The sequence below is a fragment of the Triticum aestivum genome, chromosome 3B, assembly GCF_018294505.1.
Source record: "Triticum aestivum cultivar Chinese Spring chromosome 3B, IWGSC CS RefSeq v2.1, whole genome shotgun sequence".
NCBI lineage: Eukaryota > Viridiplantae > Streptophyta > Magnoliopsida > Poales > Poaceae > Triticum > Triticum aestivum.
Window position 1 is genome coordinate 780,342,269 of NC_057801.1, and position 27,992 is coordinate 780,370,260.

Below are 27,992 nucleotides of genomic sequence, written 5' to 3' on the forward strand. Positions count from 1 at the left end.
TCCCTTCCTCGTCTTCTTCATTGGTCCCCATCCCCTCTCTCTCTCTCTCTCTCTCATTTTTTCACAACCTTGATAGGGGGAGAGAGGGGCTTGATCCAATGGCGGACCACCGTTGCCTCCAACCATGGGGGCCCGGTGCACATCCCGCCAAAAACACCAACCGCTGTTACAAGCCCAAGCACGACGTGTGACCATCGATGTTGCATCCCTCTCCATGGCAACAGCAGTCGTGCCGTGACGGTGTTCGTGAAGGACGCTTCAATGCTATGAGACGGAGTTCAACAAGGCGTCATCATGCTGCGTGGAGGGCACCGTTGTCGGCGTTGCGACGACGAAGCTGCAATGCAACGCCTGTGTCGCTGCGACCCTTGGATCTCGGCGGCCGCAGAAGCTTAAACACAACATCCATGGTGGTGCATCGGCGGCAGAGCTGCGATGCAGAATACGCACTATTGCGATCGACTACAATGAAGCCGCCCAGGGCTGCAACGGAGCGTCGCCGGCGCATCACCGGAGTCGGTAGGCCGCAATGAAGCTGCGCCGATGCTGCATTGAAGCTTTTCTGCGCCGGTGGTGCTGCGTTGCAGCCTTGTCTTCGCCATCAGCGGTTGCCATGGAGCTTGGCGGGGGGGGGGGGGGGGGGGGGGGGGGATCAAGTGTTGCAGGCGCTCTTTTTTGCATGCTCTTTGCTGCTAGGTTGCATTCGCTCTGGTTGAATGAACTATGTGCGCCTACCTAATCAGACGGCTGGGCAGGAGGCTGATCTTACCCTAAGACCAGCCGACTGATTCGTAGCAGACGCCAAATAAAAAACCTATTTGTATAGATCGATTGTAGGGTACTTACAACATCCTTCAGATTGTTTTGTACTTGGAAGCTGCTGCTATCTAAAAACCTCTGCGTTTAGGGCCTACAGAAATATAGTGAATGTGGACATTTTTGTTATCCCTCTTCAAGTAAGCTTTTTTTTTTGCGGGGACCCTCTTCAAGTAAGCTAATCGGTGACAACAAATGTAAAGGATTGTGGAGATCCTTTTTTTACCCTGAAACCGTAGAACAGTAGTTCTGTTTGCTCTCATTTTTTGCAAGCCTGATGTCAAATGAGACACTCTACCATGACAGGTGACTCGGGTGAGGCGCACTTGAGAAGGTACTCAAAATGAGAAGAGTAGGCAAGAGACATGGAGGAACACTCGGGAGCAAGGCGCACACAGGTCTGACAGTGACCAATTCTAGCTCTCCCAAAGTATATAGGCTGCCATGCCCCAATCGGCAAGCGACTCACCAATTCGGTTCGATATTCGAGTCGATATGCCGTCATGTACCAGTCGGCAGGCTATACCAGGTATGTCGTCATGCCTCAGCCGACAGGTTCTATCAGGCTGATGTTATGCCTATTTGGCAAGAGGCCATCGTGCTCCAACTCAGTTTGTTGTTATACCTATTCAGCGAGCCATCATGCTTAGTGTCGAGTCATACCACAATCAGGCATACCAGGCGGTTATCTTGATGGCTCGAGAAGGACTTGGAGGACATCGTAAGAAAACTTGCACCAAAACGCCCTGAGGATGGCCTCAAAGGAACAAGTGCTCAACATGAAAGTTGTTTGTATCGTCAAGACATATAACTTTGCTGTTGTAGTCATCACGATCCGGGTTAGTATGCAACTTGCAGAGTCATGACATGACCCGAACGACTCGGCCTACCACCTGCTGGATTCCGACCTCAAGATAAAGATAGGCCCGTAGAGCCATCAAGTTGGACTTAGATGGAGAAATTTCCTCGGTTGAGTTATTGTTCTCGCTGAGATGAACACGTTTTGATGTTAGACTCAACTCCATCCAAGTTAGTATACAATTTCTACAGCCCATTCAAGAAGTGGGACAGAAGTATGGGACAGATCCGAGCCAAATCCGAGTTGGACTAGAACTAGGGTTTTTAGGACGCGAATTGATGTAAATTTCTTTTAAGGAAAGGCTAGGTGAGGCCTTTGCTTGTAAGGGAAGTCCAGCCGCATCATAAATATGTAAGAGGCGACGGCCGATTGAACAACACCAATCAAACCAATCGATCTATTATACTTTCGTGTTCATCTATCTTTATCTCCTACCCTTGTATCATGCTTCTTGTTCTTCGCTAGTCCTCCACGTCGGAGGGCTGTGGATCCACGAGGCTCTAGGGATGAGCAAATCGAGCTGGAGCAGCCCATAGTCGCAGCGAGCCTTGATGGGGTCCTTCCTGGGCGAGCAAAGCTTCGGGGCTACAAATGAAAATGCCCTCCGGATATCTTCTGTACCGTGCTTCCGGCATGGTCTCCTTCGAAAGTGAGTTGCGGTATATCAACCCCGACATTGAGGGTACATGGTAATGTGTTCTTGTGTGAATACACTTTTTGACGACTCCACTAGGGACCAAGCTTCGAACGGTCTCCAACCTGTTCTTGCTACGAGGAGAGCGTCATCGAAAGGCTGCAATATACAATGGTAACATGTATCATCAATATCATTATGTAGATGTAAATAGCCCTTACGTCGATGTCACTACATCTTTCAATAGGGCATATCATGTTGGCTAGCTTTAACGAGCAAAGGCCGACTAAGTATTTGTTGGAAATATGCCCTAGAGGCAATAATAAAAGGATTATTATTATATTTCCTTGTTCATGATAATTGTCTTTTATTCACGCTACAATTGTATTATCCGGAAATCGTAATACACGTGTGAATACTTAGACCAAATACGTCCCTAGTAAGCCTCTAGTTGACTAGCTCGTTGGTCAACAGATAGTCATGGTTTCCTGACTATGGACATTAGATGTCGTTGACAACGGGATCACATCATTAGGAGAATGATGTGATGGACAAGACCCAATCCTAAGCATAGCACAAGATCGTGTAGTTCGTTTTGCTAGAGCTTTTCCAATGTCAAGTATCTCTTCCTTAGACCATGAGATTGTGTAACTCCCGGATACCGTAGGAGTGCTTTGGGTGTACCAAATGTCACAACGTAACTTGGTGACTATAAAGGTGCACTACAGGTATCTCCAAAAGTGTCTGTTGGGTTGACACGGATCGAGACTGGGATTTGTCACTCCGTATTACGGAGAGGTATCACTGGGCCCACTCGGTAGTGCATCATCATAATGAGCTCAAAGTGACCAAGTGTTTGGTCACGGGATCATGCATTACGGTATGAGTAAAGTGACTTGCCGGCAACGAGATTGAACGAGGTATTAGGATACCAACGATCGAATCTCGGGCAAGTAACATACCGTCTGACAAAGGGAATAGTATATGGGGTTGCTTGAATCCTCGACATCGTGGTTCATCCGATGAGATCATCGAGGAGTATGTGGGAGCCAACATGGGTATCCAGATCCCGCTGTTGGTTATTGACCGGAGAGCCGTCTCGGTCATGTCTACATGTCTCCCGAACTCGTAGGGTCTACACACTTAAGGTTCGGTGACGCTAGGGTTGTATGAATATGAGTATGCAACAAACCGAATGTTGTTCGGAGTCCCGGATAAGATCCCGGACGTCACGAGGAGTTCCGGAATGGTCCGGAGGTAAAGAATTATATATAGGAAGTGCTGTTTCGGCCATCGGGAAAGTTTCGGGGTCACCCGGTATTGTACCGGGACCACCGGAAGGGTCCCGAGGGTCCACCGGGTGGGGCCAGCTATCCCGGAGGGCCCCGTGGGCTGAAGTGGGAGGGGAACCAGCCCCTAGTGGGCTGGTGCGCCCCCCCTTGGCCCCCACTGTGCCTAGGGTTGGAAACCCTAGGTGGGAGGGGGGGGGCGCACCACTTGCCTTGGGGAGCACTCCACCCCCCGGCCGCCGCCCCCTTGGGAGATTGCATCTCCCAGGGCCGGCGCCCCCCCTGGGGGCCTATATAAAGGAGGGCAGGGGGGAGGGCAGCCGCACCCTGTGTATTGGCGCCTCCCTCCCCCTGCTACACCTCGTCCTCCTCCCGAAGCTGCTTGGCGAAGCCCGGTCGGAGTTCTGCTGCATCCACCACCACGCCGTTGTGCTGCTGGATCATCATCAACCTCTCCTTCCCCCTTGCTGGATCAAGAAGGAGTAGACGTCATCCGCTCCGTACGTGTGTTGAACGCGGAGGTGCTGTCCGTTCGGCACTTGGTCATCGGTGATTTGAATCACGGCGAGTACGACTCCATCATCACCGTTCTCTTGAACGCTTCCGCATGCGATCTACAAGTGGTATGTAGATGCAATCTCTCTCCCATGACTCGTTTCTTAGATGAACTCATATATGGATCTTGGTGAAACCGTAGGAAAATTTTTAATTTTCTGCAACGTTTCCCCAACAGTGGCATCATGAGCTAGGTCTATGCGTAGTTCTCTATTGCACGAGTAGAACACAATTTTGTTGTGGGCGTAGATCTTGTCAACTTGCTTGCCGCTACTAGTCTTTTCTTACTTCAGCGGTATTGTGGGATGAAGCGGCCCGGACCGACCTTACACGTACGCTTACGTGAGACCGGTTCCACCGACTGACATGCACTAGTTGCATAAGGTGGCTAGCGGGTGTCTGTCTCTCCTACTTTAGTTGGAGCGGATTCGACGAAAAGGGTCCTTATGAAGGGTAAATAGAAGTTGACAAAATCACGTTGTGGTTATTCGTAGGTAAGAAAACGTTCTTGCTATAACCCAATTGCAGCCACGTAAAAGATGCAACAACAATTAGAGGACGTCTAACTTGTTTTTGCAGCAATTGTCATGTGATGTGATATGGCCAGAAATTGTGATGAATGATGAATGATATATTGTGATGTATGAGATCATGTTCTTGTAATAGGAATCACGACTTGCATGTCGATGAGTATGACAACCGGCAGGAGCCATAGGAGTTGTCTTTATTTTTTGTATGACCTGCGTGTCATTGAAGAACGCCATGTAAATTACTTTACTTTATTGCTAAACGTGTTAGCCATAGAAGTAGAAGTAGTCGTTGGCGTGACAACTTCATGAAGACACGATGATGGAGATCATGATGATGGAGATCATGGTGTCATGCCGGTGACGAAGATGATCATGGAGCCCCGAAGATGGAGATCGAAGGAGCTATATGATATTGGCCATATCATGTCACTACTTTATATAATTGCATGTGATGTTTATTATGTTTATGCATCTTGTTTACTTAGAACGATGGTAGTAAATAAGATGATCCCTTATAATAATTTCAATAAAGTGTTCCCTCTAACTGTGCGCCGTTGCTAAAGTTCGTCGTTTCGAAGCACCACGTGATGATCGGGTGTGATAGATCCTTACGTTCACATACAACGGGTGTAAGACAGTTTTACACATGCAGAAACACTTAGGGTTAACTTGACGAGCCTAGCATGTACAGACATGGCCTCGGAACACAAGAGACCGAAAGGTCGAACGTGGGTCGTATGGAAGATACGATCAACATGGAGATGTTCATCGATGATGACTAGTCCATCTCACGTGATGATCGGACACGGCCTAGTCGACTCGGATCGTGTAACACTTAGATGAGTAGAGGGATGTCAATCTGAGTGGGAGTTCATTAAATAATTTGATTAGATGAACTTAATTATCATGAACTTAGTCTAAAAGTCTTTGCAAAATATGTCTTGTAGATCAAATGGCCAACGCTCATGTCAACATGAACTTCAACGCGTTCCTAGAGAAAACCAAGCTGGAAGATGATGGCAGCAACTATTCGGACTGGGTCCGGAACCTGAGGATTATCCTCATAGCAGCCAAGAAAGATTATGTCCTATATGCACCGCTAGGTGAAGCACCCATCCCAGAGAACCAAGACGTTATGAACACTTGGCAATCACGTGCTGATGATTACTCCCTCGTTCAGTGCGGCATGCTTTACAGCTTAGAACCGGGGCTCCAAAAGCGTTTTTCAGGCTCATGCCCGGGTCAAAAGATGAAGTCTTCGACAAATTCTATAGTTGTAAGATGGAGGAAAATAGTTCTGTCAGTGAGCAAATACTCAAAATGTCTGGGTTGCACAACCGCCTGTCCCAGCTGGAGATCAACCTCCCGGACGAGGCAGTCATTGACAGAATTCTTCAGTCGCTTCCACCAAGCTACAAGAGCTTTGTGCTGAACTACAATATGCAGGGGATGGTGAAGACCATTCCTGAAGTATTTTCAATGCTGAAGTCAGCAGAGGTTGAAATCAAGAAAGAACATCAAGTGTTGATGGTCAATAAGACCACTAAGTTCAAGAAGGGCAAGGGTAAGAAGAACTTCAAGAAGGACGGCAAAGATGTTGCTGCGCCCGGTAAGCTAGTTGCCGGAAAGAAGTCAAAGAATGGACCCAAGCGTGAGACTGAGTGCTTTTATTGCAAAAGGAAGGGTCACTGGAAGCAGAACTGCCCCAAATACTTAGCGGACAAGAAGGCCGGCAACACTAAAGATATATTTGATATACATGTAATTGATGTGTACCTTACCAGTACTCGTAGTAACTCCTGGGTATTTGATACCGATGCCGTTGCTCATATTTGTAACTCACAGCAGGAGCTGCGGAATAAGCGGAGACTGGTGAAGGACGAGGTGACGATGCATGTTGGGAATGGTTCCAAGGTCGATGTGATCGCCGTCGACACGCTACCTCTACATTTACCTATGGGATTAGTTTTAAACCTTAATAATTGTTATTTAGTGCCAAGTTTGAGCATGAACATTGTATCTGGATCTCGTTTGATGCGAGATGGCTACTCATTTAAACCCGAGAATAATGGTTGTTCTATTTATATGAGAGATATGTTTTATGGCCATGCTCCGATGGTCAATGGTTTATTCTTAATGAATCTCGAACGCAATGTTACACATATTCATAGTGTGAATACCAAAAGATGTAAAGTTGATAACGATAGTCCCACATACCTGTGGCACTGCCGCCTTGGTCACATTGGTGTCAAGCGCATGAAGAAGCTCCATGCTGATGGACTTTTAGAGTCTCCCGATTATGAATCATTTGACACATGCGAACCATGCCTCATGGGCAAAATGACCAAGACTCCATTCTCCGGAACAATGGAGCGAGCAACCAACTTAATGGAAATCATACATACCGATGTGTGCGGTCCAATGAGCGTTGAGGCTCACGGAGGATATTGTTATGTTCTCACTCTCACTGATGACTTGAGTAGATATGGGTATGTCTACTTGATGAAACACAAGTCTGAGACCTTTGAAAAGTTCAAGGAATTTTAGAATGAGGTAGAGAATCAATGTGACCAAAAGATAAAGTTCCTATGATCAGATCGTGGAGGAGCATATTTAAGTCACGAATTTGGTACACACTTAAGGAAATGTGGAATCGTTTCACAACTCACACCGCCTGGAACACCTCAGCGTAACAGTGTGTCCGAACGTCGTAATCACACTCTATTGGACATGGTGCGATCTATGATGTCTCTTACCGATTTACCGCTATCATTTTAGGGATAGGCTCTAGAGACAGCTACATTCACTTTAAATAGGGCACCGTCTAAATCTGTTGAGACGACACCGTATGAATTATGGTTTGGGAAGAAACCTAAGCTGTCATTTCTAAAAGTTTGAGGATGCGATGCTTATGTCAAGAAACTTCAACCTGAAAAGCTCGAACCCAAGTCGGAAAAATGCGTCTTCATAGGATACCCTAAGGAAACCATTGGGTATACCTTCTACTTAAGATCCGAGGGCAAGATCTTTGTTGCCAAGAACGGATCCTTTCTGGAAAGGGAGTTTCTCTCGAAAGGAGTAAGTGGGAGGAAAGTAGAACTCGATGAAGTACTACCTCTTGAACCGGAAAGTAGTGCAGCTCAGGAAAATGTTCCTGTGGTGCCTACACCGACTGGAGAGGAAATTAATGATGATGATCAAGGTACTTCGGATCAAGTTGCTACTGAACTTCGTAGGTCCACAAGGACACGTTCCACACCAGAGTGGTATGGCAACCCTGTCCTGGAAATCATGGTGTTAGACAACGGTGAACCTTCGAACTATGAGGAAGCGATGGCGGGCCCAGATTCCAACAAATGGCTAGAAGCCATGCAATCCGAGATAGAATCCATGTATGAAAACAAAGTATGGACTTTGACTGACTTGCCCGATGATCGGCAAGCGATAGAAAACAAATGGATCTTTAAGAAGAAGACGGACGCAGATGGTAATGTCACCATCTATAAAGCTCGACTTGTCGCTAAGGGTTATCGACAAGTTCAAGGGATTGACTACGATGAGACTTTCTCTCCCGTAGCGAAGCTTAAGTCCGTCCGAATCATGTTAGCAATTGCCGTATACTATGATTATGAGATATGGCAGATGGACGTCAAAACGGCATTCCTTAATGGTTATCTTAAGGAAGAGCTGTATATGATGCAGCCGGAAGGTTTTGTCGATCCTAAGAATGCTAACAAAGTATGCAAGCTCCAGCGATCCATGTATGGGCTGGTGCAAGCATCTCGGAGTTGGAACATTCGCTTTGATGAGATGATCAAAGCGTTTGGGTTTATGCAGACTTATGGAGAAGCCTGCGTTTACAAGAAAGTGAGTGGGAGCTCTGTAGCATTTCTCATATTATATGTAGATGACATACTTTTGATGGTAAATGATATAGAATTTTTGGACAACATTAAGGCCTACTTGAATAAGTGTTTTTCAATGAAGGACCTTGGAGAAGCTGCTTACATATTAGGCATCAAGATCTATAGGGATAGATCGAGACGCCTCATAGGTCTTTCACAAAGCACATACCTTGATAAGATTTTGAAGAAGTTCAAAATGGATCAGTCCAAGAAAGGGTTCTTGCATGTATTGCAAGGTGTGAGATTGAGTTCGGCTCAATGCCCGACCACGGCAAAAGATAAAGAAGAGATGAGTGTCATCCCCTATGCTTCAGCCATAGGATCTATTATGTATGCCATGCTGTGTACTAGACCTGATGTAAACCTTGCCGTAAGTTTGGTAGGAAGGTACCAAAGTAATCCCGGCAAGGAACACTAGACAGCGGTCAAGAATATCCTGAAGTACCTGAAAAGGACAAAGGACATGTTTCTCGTTTATGCAGGTGACGAAGAGCTTGTCGTAAAGTGTTACGTCGACGCTAGCTTCGACACAGATCTGGATGACTCTAAGTCACAAACCGGATACATGTATATGTTGAATGGTGGGGCAGTAAGCTGGTGCAGCTGCAAGCAGAGCGTCATGGAGGGATCTACATGTGAAGCGGAGTACATGGCAGCCTCGGAGGCAGCGCATGAAGCAATTTGGGTGAAAGAGTTCATCACCGACCTAGGAGTCATACCCAATGGGTCGGGGCCGATCAAACTCTTCTGTGACAACACTGGAGCTATTGCCCTTGCCAAGGAGCCCAGGTTTCACAAGAAGACCAGGCACATCAAGCGTCGTTTCAACTCCATCCGTGAAAATGTTCAAGATGGAGACATAGATATTTGCAAAGTACATACGGATCTGAATGTCGCAGATCCGTTGACTAAACCTCTTCCGCGAGCAAAACATGATCAACACCAGAACTCTATGGGTGTTCGATTCATTACAATGTAACTAGATTATTGACTCTAGTGCAAGTGGGAGACTGTTGGAAATATGCCCTAGAGGCAATAATAAAAGGATTATTATTATATTTCCTAGTTCATGATAATTGTCTTTTATTCATGCTATAATTGTATTATCCGGAAATCATAATACACCTGTGAATACTTAGACCAAATACGTCCCTAGTAAGCCTCTAGTTGACTAGCTCGTTGGTCAACAGATAGTCATGGTTTCCTGACTATGGACATTAGATGTCGTTGACAATGGGATCACATCATTAGGAGAATGATGTGATGGACAAGACCCAATCCTAAGCATAGCACAAGATCGTGTAGTTCGTTTTGCTAGAGCTTTTCCAATGTCAAGTATCTCTTCCTTAGACCATGAGATCGTGTAACTCCCGGATACCGTAGGAGTGCTTTGGGTGTACCAAACGTCACAACGTAACTGGGTGACTATAAAGGTGCACTACAGGTATCTCCGAAAGTGTCTGTTGGATTGACACGGATCGAGACTGGGATTTGTCACTCCGTATTACGAAGAGGTATCACTGGGCCCACTCGGTAGTGCATCATCATAATGAGCTCAAAGTGACCAAGTGTTTGGTCACGGGATCATGCATTACGGTATGAGTAAAGTGACTTGCCGGCAACGAGATTGAACGAGGTATTGGGATACCGACGGTCGAATCTCGGGCAAGTAACATACCGTCTGACAAAGGGAATAGTATACGAGGTTGCTTGAATCCTCGACATCGTGGTTCATCCGATGAGATCATCGAGGAGTATGTGGGAGCCAACATGGGTATCCAGATCCCGCTGTTGGTTATTGACCGGAGAGCCGTCTCGGTCATGTCTGCATGTCTCCCGAACCCGTAGGGTCTACACACTTAAGGTTCGGTGACGCTAGGGTTGTATGAATATGAGTATGCAGCAAACCGAATGTTGTTCGGAGTCCCGGATGAGATCCCGGACGTCACGAGGAGTTCCGGAATGGTCCGGAGGTAAAGAATTATATATAGGAAGTGTTGTTTCGGCCATCGGGAAAGTTTCGGGGTCACCCAGTATTGTATCGGGACCACCGGAAGGGTCCCGAGGGTCCACCGGGTGGGGCCACCTATCCCGGAGGGCCCCGTGGGCTGAAGTGGGAGGGGAACCAGCCCCTAATGGGCTGGTGCTCCCCCCTGCGCCTCGGGTTGGAAACCCTAGGTGGGGGGGGGGGGGGCGCACCACTTGCCTTGGGGAGCACTCCACCCCCCTGGCCGCCGCCCCCTTGGGAGATTGCATCTCCCAGGGCCGGCACCCCCCCTGGGGGCCTATATAAAGGAGGGCAGGGGGGAGGGCAGCCGCAGCCTGTGTATTGGCGCCTCCCTCCCCCTGCTACACCTCGTCCTCCTCCCGCAGCAGCTTGGCGAGGCCCTGCCGGAGTTCTGCTGCATCCACCACCACGCCGTTGTGCTGCTGGATCATCATCAACCTCTCCTTCCCCCTTGCTGGATCAAGAAGAAGGAGACGTCATCCGCTCCGTACGTGTGTTGAACGCGGAGGTGCTGTCCGTTCGGCACTTGGTCATCGGTGATTTGAATCACGGCGAGTACGACTCCATCATCACCATTCTCTTGAACGCTTCCGCACGCGATCTACAAGTGGTATGTAGATGCAATCTCTCTCCCATGACTCGTTGCTTAGATGAACTCATAGATGGATCTTGGTGAAACCGTAGGAAATTTTTTAATTTTCTGCAACGTTCCCCAACAGTATTCTGTTGAAGAAGCTTGGAAATTACATATTCATGATATACAACTTATAGATCCGAATGCTCGGTCATCGGCAAGCCCACATTCAATATGCTGGTGACATGATGAGTTCAGATTATCAATATGAAACACCTCACATGGGAGAGGACATCTCACCATTTTATCTATCAGCAGGAAACTCACAATATGTGGGTTCATCACCAAACATGTCGATAGATGGGGGAATCGGCCATGCTTGTATTAGCTATTTGGCTGGTTATCCCCAATCATCATATGCTATGCCTCATACTACTAATTTTTGGGCACACATGCAACTGTAGATATTCATAATTCGTCTGCGCACCTTCATGCTTATAGCCGAATTAGTGCAAGTTCTATGGGAGCACATATGCCCTCACCTAGTACCGTGGCATATATTGTTGCTCCTACACAATTATAGAATTTCGGCAACATATCTTTTCCAAAGGAGTCTAAAAGCATCAGGGGGCAATTCTATCCAGATTTAATTATTGAGAAAATCTTACGTCTTACTGGGCAAAATATGGCCAATATGTAAGTATCATCGTAAGAGTTCACTATGTTGGCGCGACAAGCATCGAGCTACTATCCCAGTCAGGGCATGTCTTCACATCTGAACAACCGATGCTTGGTGTGGCCAACTCACATATGATTGGCATGTTTATTAACTCGGCCTAGAAGTGCGACATGACCGACTAATTTTTTCGACTCAGCCAAATAAATCATGTGTGGTCGAATCCTTAGCCAATTCGGCCAATGACAAAGGATCTAGTTCGAGTCAGACGGCTAACTAGAGGAAATCATTGTTGCTTATCTGCAGGATTCAAGTCATGAGACAGACAGGACTGTTTGGAGGCCTTCATATACAAGCATTGATGATCTGTATCGCCGAACAATTGATGATCAGCATGGAGCTTCTATTGAGATGTTTTGACAAGATCGTTCAAACGCGATTTTCGATACACAATTTCTATCACCGAACAATTGATGATATTGTTTTGGAATACCTGAAAACAAGCAAACATTTCCATGTGATACATATATGGAGACGTTTGTGACTTCCATTAAGTGGTTGTTCTCATGCGGCAAATATTTAAAGGAATTTTCCCCAAGTGGCAACAAGTTTGAATGTACATGGTCGATATAAATTATCGCCCTTAGCATGCATGGCCGATGGAATGTTGACATCGTCCTTAGGCCAAGACTATGGCCAAATTATTTATTGGCATGCAAGCTCTGCTAGAAAATAGGGGCATGAGTTGGCACTCGTCTTTGGCAACCCTCTTGTCAAACAAGACATTCTGCCATGATAGGCTACTCGGGTGAGGCGCACTTGAGAAGGTACTCAAAACGTGAAGAATAGGCAAAAAAATGGAGGAAACACTCATGAGCAAGGCGTACACGAGGGCAGACAGTGACCAATTCTAGCTCTCCCAAGGTAATACAAGCTACCATGCCCCAATCGGCAAGTGACTCACCAATTCGGTTCGATATTCGAGTCAGCATTTTCGTCATCTCCGAGTCGGCGGGCTCTACCCCGTATGGGGTCATGTCTCAGCCGGCAGGTTCGATCAGGCTGATGTTATGCCCAGTCGGTAGAAGGCCATTGTGCCCCACCCAGTTTGTTGTTATACCTATTCAACAAGCCATCATGCTTAGGATTGAGTGGTACCGGAATCAGAAATAGCAACCGGTTATGTTAATAACCCGAGAAGGAATTGGAGGAGAGCATAAGAAAACTTGCACCAAAATGCCCTGAAGATGGCCTCAAAGGAAGAAGTGCTCAAGATGAAAGTTGTGCGCATCGTCGAGATGTATAACTTTGATTTTTGGAATCATCGCGATCCGAGTTAGTATACAACTTCCAGAGTCTTGAAAAGACCCGAACGACTCAGCTTGCCAGCTGCTGGATTCTGAGCTCAAGATAAAGATGGGCCCCCGTAGAGCCATGAAGACAGACATAGATGGAGAAGTGGCTCGCGTTGGGTTATTCTTCTCGTTGAGACGAACAAGCTTTGATGTTAGACTCGACTCCATCCGAGATAATATGCGATTTCTAAGGCCCACGCGAGAAGCAGGGTAGAAGTATGAGAAAAATCCAAGCCAAATCCAAGTTGGACTAGAACTAGGACTTTTAGGACGTGAATTTGTTTTAAGTAAAGGCTAGACGAGTCCTTTTCTTGTATGAAAAGTCCAGCCGCCTCATAAATCTGTAAGAGGTGACAGTCGATCGAATAATACCAATGGAACCAAGCAATCTATTATACTTTCGTGTTCATCTATATTTATCTCTCCTACCCTTGTATCATGCTTCTAGTTCTTCGCTAGTCCTCCACGCCAGAGGTCTGCGGATCCACGAGGCTCTAGGGGTGAGAAAATCGACCTGGAGCAGCCCATAGCCACATCGAGCCTTGATGGGGTCCTCCCGGGCCCTCAGGGCTTCGGGTCTACTAAAGTGTGTGCCAGATTGCTTGTGTACCGCACTTCCAGCCGGATCTTCTTCAACCTGAGTTGTGGCGTATCAACCCAGCATTGAGGGAACACGGTGGGGTGTTCTTGTGCGAACAAGTTCTACTATATATTTTTCGTTAAAGCAAAATATGTACAACTAAAGAAAAAAACAAGTAGATTAGAATCTGCAACTAACCAACTCCACTTTTCTCTTGCATAATAACAAAGTTAAATAAATCTACTAATCAAATTCGGGAAGCAATCCACTAACTGAGAGAAACTAGGTTCTTTGCCTTAGTTCTATATTTAACCACTAGAAGGTCTTGATTGAGCTTATGCTTCCAACACAAAATCTTTGTCACTTCGTTCTTGAAAATTGTGACACTTCTATGCATCCAAATGTTCCATCAATCCATCATGATGATGTCCGTGACAATCTGCTTGGGAAAGGTCTGATAGATGAGCAACACTTCATAAAAGATTTCAATTCCTCTGAGCCTGTTTGGAGAGATTGAAGCCAACTAATCTTGATCAAATGAACAATCCAAAGGCAGGTATTGTATACTTTCTTTAGTGTTTCCATTGCACAACACAAAATCATATGAATCCATGTGAAAGGATTTTCTTTTAAGTAGGCACCTTGTGTTCACTCTATCATACAGAGCTAGCCAGGAAACATTTTTTGTCTGATTTTGCTTCCACATTTCCATAGCCATTTGAAGATGCAATGGGTGTCTAAGGGACCCATGATGTGCTTATTCATTTACCTGGAGGAATAGTCTTTTGTTTTCTAGCTATATGACCAATTGTCAACAGTTGCAGTGAAGTTCAGATGGCTTACGGTTTGCTCAAGTTCGGTAAGTCGTCAGAACGCTTGATTTGAATGTGGCCCATGGAAATGTTGAAAGAGTTGTTGCTAGGTGGCCATGTCTGCCAAATAAGCATTGTTCAAAATGGCGATAGAATGCAGCTCAAGGTATGGTGAACTAGGGGTTGGCCATTCCAATCATCGTCCCAAAGAAGCACTGACTGTCCTGAGCCCACATTATATTTTGGAACTTCCTTGAATAGTGAATAAGTTTCAAGTGTGATTCCACCAAAATGATCCATCAATTCTACCACGAGGAGGTGTGCGAGCATAGTAGGATTCCCACATAAGATTAACCCAATGGAGATTTTCTCTACTATAGTACTTGTGAAGGTTTTTAAGGAGCAATATTTGTTTTGCTTGACTATATCTAGTACTCCTAGACCTCCATGACTTCTGGGTTTGCAAACCAACTCCCAAGCAATGAAAGTTGATCCCATTTCTTCAGATCCAAACTTTCTCCATAAGCGATGCCTGAAGTACTTATTGATATGTTTCACTACCCCCAAAGGAAGGGGAAGACATCACATGAAATAGTTAGGCAAAGAGGATAAAACTTGTTTGATAAGCTCTAATTTGCCATAATATGAAATTAGGGTTGAACATCCTAAAATTCTCCCCTCAATTCTCTGCATCATTTCATTTCAGTCTTATATTTTGAGCTTGCTTGTGCTGAGTGGCAAGCCCAGATAAGTGAAAGAAAAGGTGCTTAGTTGACATCCAAGAGTGTGTTCATGGACTCAATTTTGCGAGGGGCAACATTAATTGGAATTTTCACAGATTTGTGATAGTTAACTTTGAAGCCTAGTTTGAGTAGCAAAGTGCAACAACAAGTTTCTAATATGAAGCAATTGCACATTATCAGCAGGTAGTGCAAGAATTGTTTCATCGACATATTGAATGATAGAGAAATCTGGACATGAATTGATATTTGGAGGAGTTTTTTTGCGGTGGAGCTGTGATGATGTTGTTTCTCATTGCTTCATTGAGGATGGACTGCAAAAAAAGATCAGCAACAAGAACAATGATTAGAGGAGAGAGAGAGAGGATCTCCCTGCCATACTCCTCTTTTACAGTGAAATAGTTCTCATGAGATCCCATTTAAAACCACGCCAGACATGCCAGAGGCAAAAATTATTTTTTATCCAACCAATCTATCTCTGCCAAAATCATCTAACTTCTAAAATATTTAAAATGAGTTGATGCTCAGTTAGGTCAAAAGTTTCCCCAAAATGTAATTTAAAAATAATGATCACCTGTTTAGAGTGATGACACTGATGTAAGTATTCGTCCATGTTTAGCAATTTGTATGGATCTTGTATTTAAGAAAGCATACTGGTTGATGTGAACCAACTTGAGAATGATTTCCTAGAGCTTGTTGGCCAAGGCTTTGGTGTTTATTTTTATAGTGCAGTTGAGAAGGGAGATTGACATTAGTTTGAAAGAAATAATGTATAAGTTTATAAAAAATCCTCAGAAATGATTTTCCAACATTACTCGATATTCACCATCAAACCCATCTAGTCCAGGTGTTTTATCTAAATGAGGTTATGCCACTACCTCATATATCTAATCCCTAGAAAAAGGGACGTCCAAATCCTTCAAACCATCACATCTATCCAGTAAAGCATGTAGATCAGAGGCCTCATTAATACGAGAAATATTGCTAAGTCTTTGCTTAAGTGCCATTAAAGAACAACAACATTTGCTGGATGCTCATTGACTTCTTGCCCAAGCTCATCCAGGAGTGTTGCAATGTGGTTTGCTTTGTCTTTTATGGTTGCTTTGGATTGCAAGAAATTATGATTTTCATCTCCAAATTTCACTCAGACAAAAGTAGCTCTTTGCTTCCAATATGTCCTTCGATAAGAAAGTAATTTGAGGCCAAACCTCCATCCTCTCGTAGTGAAATGTGTGAAATGGATTAGTTGCAAGGAAGTTATGCTTTTGGATGACCCCACCGCATCCTATTTATTCATTATTGTTGGGCACGACCTCCAAATACTAATCTTAAAGGAAAAATCATCTGCTCGTCTAGGCCATCCTATTTGGCTAGACCTACCAGGAACTGTACTTTAGTATGCTCGCGCAAAAATTAGGGACACGATTTACATATGGTAAATGAGGCTACACCAGTTAGCATGTCCAACCAGCTTGGCAAATGAGTGTGAGCATAGTCACTGGGGTGAGCAAGGGACAATGAACCAGAACTCACACACATCTATAGCCAAATATCTTTGTAAAAAGGGAAATTAAGGCTAGGTGTCGGTTCTGTTACCGGTAATAACCTCGATAGGGTATCACATGTAACTAGAAGTACTGATGGGGAGTCATATGAGGCTACACCAGTGAGCATCTCCAATCAGAAGATAGGCTATATTATGCTATGCCAGTGACCATGTGCCATCGGCTTGGCAAAATGAGTGTGAGTGTAGTCATCTGGGTGAGCAGGGGACAATGAACCAAAGCATAAAAATATCTATAGACGAATCTCTGTGGAGAAATGATAATTAAGGCTAGGGTGCCATGTTGATTTCAAGACACCAAAAGAAAGTATAATGAATAATTAATATACTCGCCAACCTTTCCTTGCTAGACTAATTAATCATGACCAATCCTTATAAAAGGATGCACTGCCCTATGGTGGTTTTCTTGTAACCCCCCTCCCCCTAGTTGTGTTATAAGGATGAAACCGCCCCCTGTGGATAATATGGATTCCAAAACCAACAAGGGCAAAGTCGATGCTAGAGAGAGGGAGGGAGGGAGAGAGAGAGAGAGAGAGAGAGAGAGAGAGAGAGAGAGAGAGAGATGTCTTGAGACGATGTAATCCGTCAGGAATGGGAGGCATACAGGAACTAATCATCAGGAAGAGTTTAATACGATGTAAACATAGGTCAATATGATTGCTTTTTTAGACAAAAATATTCTACTAGACTATGGTTCGGCATAATCATAGCCCTTCACAATGTACATGTATGGTGTAAGGGACTATAGTTCGTGTTCTTCTAGGAAGATTTATTTTAGTAATCATGTCTATTGGTCTACTATACATAGTGTAAAATATGTTTCATGTGAGTATTCTCTATCTCTCAAAATATAGTGCTTATTTCCACGTTGACCATGCATGTTTATAGAAAAATTTCTCACCCTCTAGAATACCAAATCAATATCATTAGATGAGTCATGCAATATACTTTCATATTATAGATATTTGATATTGTAGATATAGATAATTTTTCCATACACTAGGTCATAGTTTGTGAAGAATGACTTCCTAAAAACAAATGGGCACTATATTATGGGATGGAGGGTGTACTATTTTGTTACTTATACTAAGCTGCGGCAATTAATTAGATCGGAGGGAGTAAGTTTGATGGAAACACGATAGCCAAAGTGAACAAATCACACCACATTAGTACAAAGTTCATGCAAATATCCCCGCAAAAAATAATGTTCATGCCAATAATTTTAACTTTATTATGCAAGTTGTACACGTGATGCTTCCACATGTACATGTATTGTCAAAGTATCATATGCCTTGCATGCAGTTTCTTGTTTGCGGTTGGTCATGGGCTTTTAAAATCTAAAGGAACCAGTACGTACTGGTTTCAAAGTTAGACTAAACTAATCAACATAGTGTTTATAAGCAAGTATAGTCGGCAACAACAAATATTATATGATTGATCGTAGCACAGCGTACCGTTTTCCTTGGTGAGGGATGCAGAGTTCTGATCCTGTCGTTATCCCACGTGGCACCCATAGGCCGTACTAGTAGTATGGTATGTATTGTCGTGATGTTTCAAGCTTAATGACAGCATGGCAAATGAAGAGTCGTGGGCATAATTTTTTTTGCAGGTGCACCATGCATGTATGCAAACGTGTTGTAACTAAGTGTATTGAATCATGTGTGTTTTAAATAAGAAGTAGTACTATTTGTATCTATTCCAGGGTAGATTAAAGAAAGGGACACCATTGTAGCTATTGCGTTTCGCGGATTGTTTATCTTAGATCACTTTGCTAAGGGGAGAATGCTACTATCTACAAACCTCTACTCTTGAGGACCTCATAAGAGCTTGAAAAAAATGGTATTACTACGTGGTGGGTGCCATTGCGTCCATGAGGTTATTTAGTTGTTGATCTGCAGAATTTTTGGTCCATCTTCTAGTAAGCCAATATGTAACAAAAATGTAAACACCCCAAGCAAGTGGTGATTTGGCTTAAGGGCATCCTTCATTCAGATCGAACTAATGAGCGGATTTCATGTTGGTAATTAAAGGGAGTATTTGAAATAAATAGTCTGGTTTAGGAAGAACCCATCTCGCCCAATTTAGTTATTCCCATTAACGACGTCTTTCGGCCATTAACCATAAAATCTTCTTCCTCTACTCTATTAGGCCACCATATTTGGCCTTTCCAACTCGTCATTGTTTGAGGCTACAATGGCTTATATAGTCCGATCAATGGTGTAAACGGTATGCTCCAGTGAAACAGTCTCAAACAATCTACATATGGTGTATGAGGCCAGAACTACGAGCATCACTACGGTCCTCGATTCAAGCTCCGAAAACAAACATCTCCAACTAGTTTAACAAATGAGTGTCACTATAGTCGCTTGGTAAAAAAAAGGGACAATGGATTAAATTGCACACACATATGCTACCAAACTCTTTGGAGAAAGGGGAATTAAAGCTTCGGCGTGATGCAAATTCCAAGAGTTGGTAACAAAATTTACAGATAAATAACAAATTCACTCACCAACCTTCTCTAGACTCAGCATACCTACCCTTATAAAGGATACACCACCTATAGAGTCTTCTATTTGTAGCCTCAGAACCATGTTATTGCGATAATATTGAGTGACGAGCCAACAAGAACGAACACACACACACACACACACACACACACACACACACACACACACACACACACACACACACACACACCATGGTCCAACATAATCATAGCCCTTTGCCATGCTCCAGCTTGGATGTGAGTAATGTTATTCTTGTAAAAGTGTTGTACTAGCAAGACAAAATTACTAATTCGTTCTAGATGTATTGTAGTGTATACTCATTACATTGTGTGAATGTGGAAAAGTGTATTCACCGTTAGGAATCCATTTTGGTTGTTTAATCATTCAAAACATTTTTAGATTGTATATGGACTATTTAAAATAGTTAGCAACCTAAGAGGGTCTCCTCCAAAGTCGTTTGAGAATATTTGATCTGCAAATCTCAAATCGAATTTGATGTACAAATCCACCCAAATATGAGTGTTAAATTTGGCAATTGAAGCTTCCTTGCTTGCTGGCTTACATCTTTATGGTGGAACGTTACTCCTCATGAATTTTCCCTGCAGGAGAGTGCCATATTCAATTACTGTTTTTTTTAAATGTCAACATTTTCTATATTCTACGAAAAAAGAGTTTTTGAATATATTTAAGTTCACAAACTTAAATAAAATTTGAGAACATTTCTTAAATTCTAGGAAAACACATTTCTTTCATATTTTTTCAGTTCACATACATTTTTTAAAATTCATGAATATTTTTTGTAATTTGCAAATATCATTCTTTGTTTTGGAACTTTTTAAATTTCAAATTATTTTTTTAATTCATGAACTTAAAACTTTGACAACCATTTTTTAAACTCGTGAACTTTTTGGATTATTATTGAACAACTTTTTTTTCGAATTCAGGACCAATGTTTTCAAATATCTTCAATTTTTAATATTCATGATGCATTTTGTTTAATCTGCGAAATAGGAAAACCATAAAATATTTCCCAAAAATAAAAAATCGGATTGAAAACCAGGCATAACGCGCTTTGTGTGGTCAACTGTTCTGCTAGAGCACCTACCGAAGAAAACGGGCCGAAATTGGATATAAGCCAGGCTCACGTACGACTCGTTAATTAGCCACCGAAGAAAACTAGAGATGGCGCCATTCATGCGGCGTGTTGTCAAGAACCAATAGCATACTGAGGCCCTGTTTGTTTCATAAGTCCTAGGACTTTTTTAAGTCCCAACTTATAAGTCATAAGTTCCTACCTGTTTGTTTACAGGGACTTATATATCCCGAGTCCCTACCTGTTTGTTTACAGGGACTTATAAGTTCATGTTGCACCACTGCAACGAGGCTCAGGAGAGGGCCTGTCCGGCGATTGGAGGCACCGCTGCAACGAACCAAGGCAGAACGAACCGAGGCGGGGCGGCGACGGGGCGGCGAACCGAGGCAGGGTGGCGACGGGGCAACGACGAGGCGAGAGGCGGGGCGGCGACGGGGCGAGAGGCGGGGCGGCGACGGGGCGGCGAGGGGGCGAGAGGCGGGACGGCGACGGGGCGGCGACGGAGCGGCGAACCGAGGTGGGGCAGCGACGGGGCGAGAAGCGGGGCGGCGAGGGGGCGAGAGGCGGGGCGGCGACGGGGCGAGAGGCGGGGCGGCGACAGGGCGAGAGGCGGGCCGGCGATGGGGCGAGAGGCGGGACGGCGGCGTGCGGGGAACGAGCCTGGAGCAACGTGGGGTAGGTCTGGCCCGGGATAAGTCCCAATAAGCTCCTCCCTGAGAGCCTTATTTGATAAGTTCCAAATCACCACAATAAGTCCCAATAAGTCTCTCCTGTTTGGTTTAGATGGGACTTATAGAAACTTTTTTAAGTCCCTAAACCAATAAGTCCCTGGAAACAAACACCCTCTCAGTCTGTTTAATCAAACATTCCATTAAGGCTTGTAGGACTGGACGGAAAGTTTTTACAGGGTTTGTGATTGTGCCTTTGTGCGTGACGGTAAGGTCACGGTGCAAGCACGACGACACACATCAGCTTGCATGCACTTCTTCACTTCAAAAAACGTACATGCACTTCATCGTAGTAATTGGTGAAGAATGTGCACTCGTGCACTCACCGTATATGCCGAGTACCAGCACTATCGACGGAGATTAAAATGTATTTCCTCTAGAAAGAAACTGTGATCTAAACACTCTTATATTTCTTTATGTAGTCGTTCTAAAACATTTTATACTCCCTCCGCTCTGAAACTATTGTCGCGGGGAGTATTTGTTTACAGAGGGAGTACTTGATAAAGGATTTGCTGAGTCTTTTCATGTGGTGGCATCATGTGTACGTCACATGTACCAAAGCAAGTGGTGTACGGAAATCATTCAGGGAATATTAATCCATCCCATCTGCTAAAACTACACCATCACAAACCAACAAGTTTTGCAAAAAGAACACTGAATGCAAAGTGATCTATATCTCATAGGTGATCCCGACCTTGAGCAGCTGGTCCTTGGGGATGGAGAGCGCTTTGTGGCTCTCGCTGAGGTTCTTCCTCAAGAAGGTGTACACGTAGTTGACCACGATCCTCTTCAACCCCGACGACCCCGGCGCTGCCGCCACCTCCGCCTCGCCCATCAGGTACACCACCCCACGCTCCACCTCCGCGTCGATGAACCGCTTCTCCTCCTCTGCAACCACCGCCTGCTCTAACCGCCGAGCATCGTTGTCGTCGTTGTTGTTGTTGTTATCGCCGCCATTGTCGGTGTGCGGGCAGGAGAAGGCCGCCTCATCGTGGACGAACAACTTGAGGCCCTCGATGAGGAACGCCGAGAACTCCTTGGTGCCCTCGATCTGATCAGTGTAACCGTACCGCGCCACGCAGCGGAACATGCGGTGCTCGGCGGGGCCGACCCTACGGAAGATGAAGCGCTCGGGCAGCGCCACCCGTGGGATGGGGAGGTTCTTGATGGACATGAAGACGAAGACTGCATGCACCGATGGGATTTTGTCAACCAGGCATGGGAAAACGGGAGGGATGCCCTGGACAAGCTCCGAGTAGAGAAGGCCCACGCCGGGCACCCGCTGCACGTTGCGGCGGGCCAAGAGCGCCGTGAGCTCGGCCGCTGGCACCACCCGGTCGAGCTCGTACCAGTAGCGCTTGACGTAGACGTAGTGCCATGTGGCCATGAGCGCCATGAGCACCAGGGAGAAGCAGAAGGGAAGGTACCCTCCCTCGACAAATTTGGAGAGGATGGACGACAGGTAGAGGAACTCGGCGAGCCCGAAGATGATGTAGAAGCCCACGACGAAGGCGATGTTCTTCTTCCAGATGAGCAGCATCACCACCGTCATGAGGTGCGTCGTGATGGAGAAGACCGTCACGACGCATATCCCGTAGGCGTTGCCGATGTTGGTGGTGGTCTGGAAGGCGAGGGTGACGATGATGCTGGCGGCGCCGATGAGGAAGTTCACCTCCGGGATGTACACCTGCCCCGAGTACTTCTTGGAGGTGTGCACCACCTTTACCCTCGGGAAGCAGCCCAGGGAGAGCGCCTTGGACAGGATGGCGAACGCGCCGGACAGCATGGCCTGGCTCGCGATGATGGCCGCCATGATTGCCACGATGAACGTCGGCCAAAACATCGCCGCTGAAAATTAGTTACACAGATTGTTCTTTTCAGTTTCAATTCGATCTTGTTGCAGCTGTAAAAAATGGTTGTACTGCAGACCTGGGATAGATTTGTAGAAGGTGTCGCCGACGTCTTGTGGGAATTTGCGCAGGTAGGATGCCTGACCCATGTAGCACAGTGCGACGGAGGGGAAGAGGATGAAGGTGAAGCTCAGCTGCAACATGCCCAAAAATCAAGAGAAGTTCACTCGTGCTCTCTATGTGAGCGCTGTGTTTAAAAAAAAAAAAGATAAAAGCTAGTCCCTCCATCTCATAATGTAACACTTTTTTTTGACACTAGTATGGAACCGAACCTGAATGGCCCTGATGTTGAAATGGCCAAGGTCCGCGAACATGGCCTCCGTGCCTGTGATGCAGAGGACGACGCCCCCGAGCGAGACCCATGCCTCCTTGCCGTTCCTCCCGAAGTAGTCTACTATGTACTTGGGGTTGAAGGCCCTGAGGACGGTGACGTCGTGGGCAGCGAGGTTGTACGCCCCGATACCGGCGATGAAGATGAACCACACCGAGATGATCGGCGCGAAGGAGTAGCCGACCTTGTCCGTCCCAAAGCGCTGCACCGAGAAGAGCAGGAACAGGATGGCCACCGAGATCCACACCACTTCCGCTGTTTTTACAACAAACCAAAATTTCGACAAAGTTATTCCAATCCCAATGAAAATTATGGGCAACTTTGGTTGGTTATTCTTGGGAACTTTGAGTACAGTGATGTATGTATGATTGTGAACAAGATGACATTTACACAACATACATTGCGTCAAGTTGGGCGCTTTCTCCCTGATCCCGCTCACCGCAGAGAGTACTGTCGCAAGAACGCAGACATCCATCAGATTAATTAGTATCCAAATATATTAACTTAGTTATGTGAGTCCTGATTCCTGAATGGACCCGAATATATGTTCGCCGGGATGACAAGTTTAGTTGGCGAGCATGGCAATCCGTCTCGGTTCTCTTTTTGTCAGAAAATTACCATGCTTGCAAACTAAATTTGGCATCATCACGTCAATATAATTTGACATAAAAAAATTCATGGCTAAAAATATGACATCAGGTTTTTCATGCCTAAAAAATTGACGTCAGAATTTTAATGATACGTACCAGAGATTGCGGGTGTGAGGGTGCCGTCGCCCATGACCATGGAGGTGCCGAGGATGGTGATGGTGAAGAGCGCGATCTTTGCGGCTTTGCTGGACTCGAGCCTGTGCTTCACCCACTGCGCCCTCCTCATCTGGGAGTTGGGCTCCTCCATGCTGTAGTTGGACACGGACGCGTCCTCGGCCTGCTGGTTCGGGATCATCCGTATCTTGGCGTACCGGGAGATCAGCGAGTAGAGGGCGAACGTTCCTCCTGAAATGCACCAATCACAATCAGTGTCATGTCACGCCGGCGGCCGGCCCGTGAACCAAACCAACGAACAAAAGATATGGAAGGGTGTGTCGCTCACCGTCGCCGTTGTCGTTGGCGTAGAGGACGATGAAGACGTACTTGAGCATGGGCAGGAGGACGAGGGTGTAGAGGATGAGGGATAGGACGCCGAGGAGGTCGTCCGGGTGCCGGATGCCGCCCGGGAAGGTGCTCGAGTACACGTACAGCGGCGACGTCCCCACGTCGCCGTACACCACGCCGATGCTCTGGAACGCCAGCTGCAGCGTCTGCCACCAGCCCGCCTGCATGCGCCGCCCCACATAAAGTCAGTCACAGACAGCAGCCGGCCATTAACATCGGCCGTGGCACAGGCTAAGTTGAGGTGCTGACCGCGAAGCCGTGGTGCTTGTCGTCGGAGACCTTCTCCGCGTCCCCGTAGAGCGAGTCGCGGGGCGCTATCCTCTCCGCGCCTGCCGCGCCCTCGGCTTGGACTGACATCTCTCTCGTCTTTGATCGACAGGTTTTAGACTGACTTACTGATCTTCGATTGACAGGATCGTCAAAACTATACACTATCGGAAGGGTGGTTTCATCAGATGAACAACAACGACGACGGGCACGGTCGATAAGCTCGTCCAAAATCGAGAGACAATGACAAACAGTAAAGAGATGGAAGAAATGAGGAGGGATAGTCGTATATACCGGAAGGAAGGATCCGAAGCAGCGGCAACGCGATCTTCCTCACGCCCGGCGGCCGGAGAGCAGCAGGCGGCGACTCCTTTGCCTGCCGCGCCTCTGCCGGCTTATATACACGCGGCCAAACGCCATGGACGCGCCGGCCAACCCGGTGAGAGCCTTGGTCTGAACACTACGTTGGCAGTGGGGAGAAGAAGCAGAACCAGGCAAGCCCTGCCTCAGCTGCCCGCGTCTGCACGGCTCCAGCGCGCCAGCTCGTCGTTAACGCACGGAAAGTTTTCCGGCCGTTTGGCGGGCTTGCCGTGTTTGGCGTTCTCGCGTCCGTTGCTTTCTGTTTTTTCCGTTCTCGCGTTGGTTTTTTCTGTTTTGGACTCGGAGTTTTGGACGTGGTGGTGGAACTGATCCTCAGCCAGGATGGAAGGAGCCGGACATGCCCACGGGATCGGAAAGATTCCCCGTGACTCTTTCTTCGACGGATCTTACCACGTACTATTACATACGACCATTGTGGCAACAGTTTTTCTTTTTCTTTTTTTTGGACATCTTGGCAGCAGGTTTGTATGTCCGAGGAGCAATTTTAACATTGTCTCTCTTTTTTTTTACCTCCTCTTTTTACACGGGAGGTAAAAAGGTAAAAATTACTTAGACCCACTACTTAATGAGATCGATGTCTTAGACCTATTATATACTCTCGCCTTTCATGTGAAAAGAGGAAGTAAGAGGGACGACGTTAAAACTGTTCATGCACAAACTCGCGCGGAGTTTCACTAGTTGAAAAATAACACACTGCCAACGGTGATCAAGTTTTGAAGCGGCACGCACGAGATGGCCAATGTCCTCTTTATGAGGTTGCAGAAGACATGAGCCATATTCGAGTGAATTGCAAAAAACATCGACACTTCAGGCTAGGGTTGCAGGAACCACACATCTACGGAATTGTGCCAAAAACCACTAATTTTTTGTCTAATTTTTTGCAAAAAACACTAATTGACGGCTTAGATCGTTTTGAGCATGATTATGACAGGTGGGTCCCGTAAATGATGACGTGGCGTAACGGTTAAGTTCGACGCCGTTAGATGAGGAGTTTTCTAGACTTACAAAACAAACACTATAATTTTACAAAGACCCCCTTAGTCCTGGTGCATGTAGCTCCCGCTTGCGCAGGGTCCAGGGAAGGGTCCGACCACTTTGGGTCTATAGTACGCAGCCTTTCCCTACATTTCTGTAAGAGGTTGTTTCCAGGACTTGAACCCATGACCTCATGGTCACAAGGCAGCAGCTTTACCACTGCGCCAAGGCTCCCCTTCCAAAGACCCCCTTAGTCAAAAATCAAAAAAAGCAATCAGCTCCTTGATTTGTCTACCCCGAGCAGGCGAGCAGAGCAGCATTACCCCGGCCGGCCATGGTTCTTGTCGCCGGCGAGGGGGCGCGCGGCGCCACTTGCCTCCATGGCCGAAGCCACCGCAAGCTCCCGCCTGGGTCGCCGCCGCAGATGAGCCACAACAGCAGGGGGTTGATGACCTCGTCTGGGTCGTGCGGCGGGGCGTGCTCGAGGGTCGTGCGCCGGCGGACAGGGGCGGCCGCAGGGTCGTCTGCAGGCGGACAGGGACGTCGCCAGGTGGTGCGCCGGCGGACAGGGGCGGCCCTGGGGTCGTGCGCTGGCAGACAGGGGCGTCCCATCTCCCGTGATGCAGGTCGGGCGGCGCTGGAGAGGGATGGGCATGGGGCGACGCCGGAGAGGGACGGGCGTGGGGCGGCGTCGAAGAGGGACAAGCATTGGGTGGCGCCTGAGAGGGATGGGCGTGGAGCGGCATCGGAGAGGGACGGGCATGGGGCGGCGCTGGCCTCCCTCTTCGCGACGGCCTCCCTCGCCTGATATGCTTGGCGACGGCGGCGGATCTAGCTTGAAGACGGCGGCAGGTCGGGGAGGGAGGGGCGGCGGCGTTAGCAGGGCATGCCGGCGGCGGCGGGGGGAGTTCATACGCCGGCTGAGCAGCGAGCAGAGTTTGGGGGAGTTTTTGGCAAAAAAAAAAAGCATCTAACGACGTTCATCTCGAACCGTTACGCCACGTCAACAAAAGTGGGCTCCACCTGTCATAATCATCATTAAATGGGCTAAAGCAGTCAACTAGTGTTTTTTTGCAAAAAGTTAGATAAGAAAATAGTGGTTTTTGGCACAATTCTGTAGATGTGTGGTTTCTGCAACCCTAGCCTGAAGTGACGATGTTTTTTGCAATTCACTCGCCATATTCTCTTCTCTTGTATCTCCACTCAATTTCTTTGGAGCTGCATCCGCGAAGTCTAGGACAATGGCTGCTGCGCAGCAGACTTCACGGACACATGTTCTGTGATCAACGCCTGTTCTGGTCAGAACAGGAGGTTGATGTGGTTGTCCTTTGGATGCTGGCTTGAACCCATTCTCGCATTATAAATAAGCTTGTCATTGAGCATGTTCACCTAGCTCGGGCGACTAACGCTATTTATAAACAATGTGGTTTCATCCAGCTATGGAAAGCTCTGAGCAAAAGGTGTGAGGGCCAGCCATCGACACGCTCACAAGGACCTTCATGGCGTTGGCTTCGTGGCCTCTAATTGCTATCTATCCACCTTGACACTTTTATCTTTTAAGTGGGCTTACTGTGTTGTTGCCCCCAGCTTTTAACACTGCTTGTTTTCCTATTGGTGGACCTTAGTGTTTGTGTTGTGTTTTGTTGTGTTCGAATGATACATAACTGTTGCGGCCTTATCTATAAAGCGGAGCGAAAGTAGTTTTTCGGTAAAATAACACACTGCCCTGAAAAAACAGCACACTGATTG

The 27,992-nt window shown here is 46.4% G+C and overlaps 1 protein-coding gene across 1 annotated transcript; it reads right to left on the reverse strand.

The window, feature by feature from the left end:
* Positions 1 to 21,726: 21,726 nt before the first annotated feature.
* On the reverse strand, positions 21,727 to 25,474 carry LOC123066537 (potassium transporter 19). The gene is made up of 8 exons (XM_044489596.1): positions 25,182 to 25,474; positions 24,870 to 25,051; positions 24,559 to 24,781; positions 24,213 to 24,461; positions 23,866 to 23,916; positions 23,408 to 23,721; positions 23,155 to 23,269; positions 21,727 to 23,073 (listed from the first exon to the last, which is right to left on the reverse strand). Exons 2-8 carry the CDS (start codon positions 24,975 to 24,977, stop codon positions 21,896 to 21,898), a joined length of 2,238 nt encoding a protein of 745 aa, XP_044345531.1. The 5' UTR covers positions 24,978 to 25,051; positions 25,182 to 25,474; the 3' UTR covers positions 21,727 to 21,895.
* Positions 25,475 to 27,992: the final 2,518 nt, after the last annotated feature.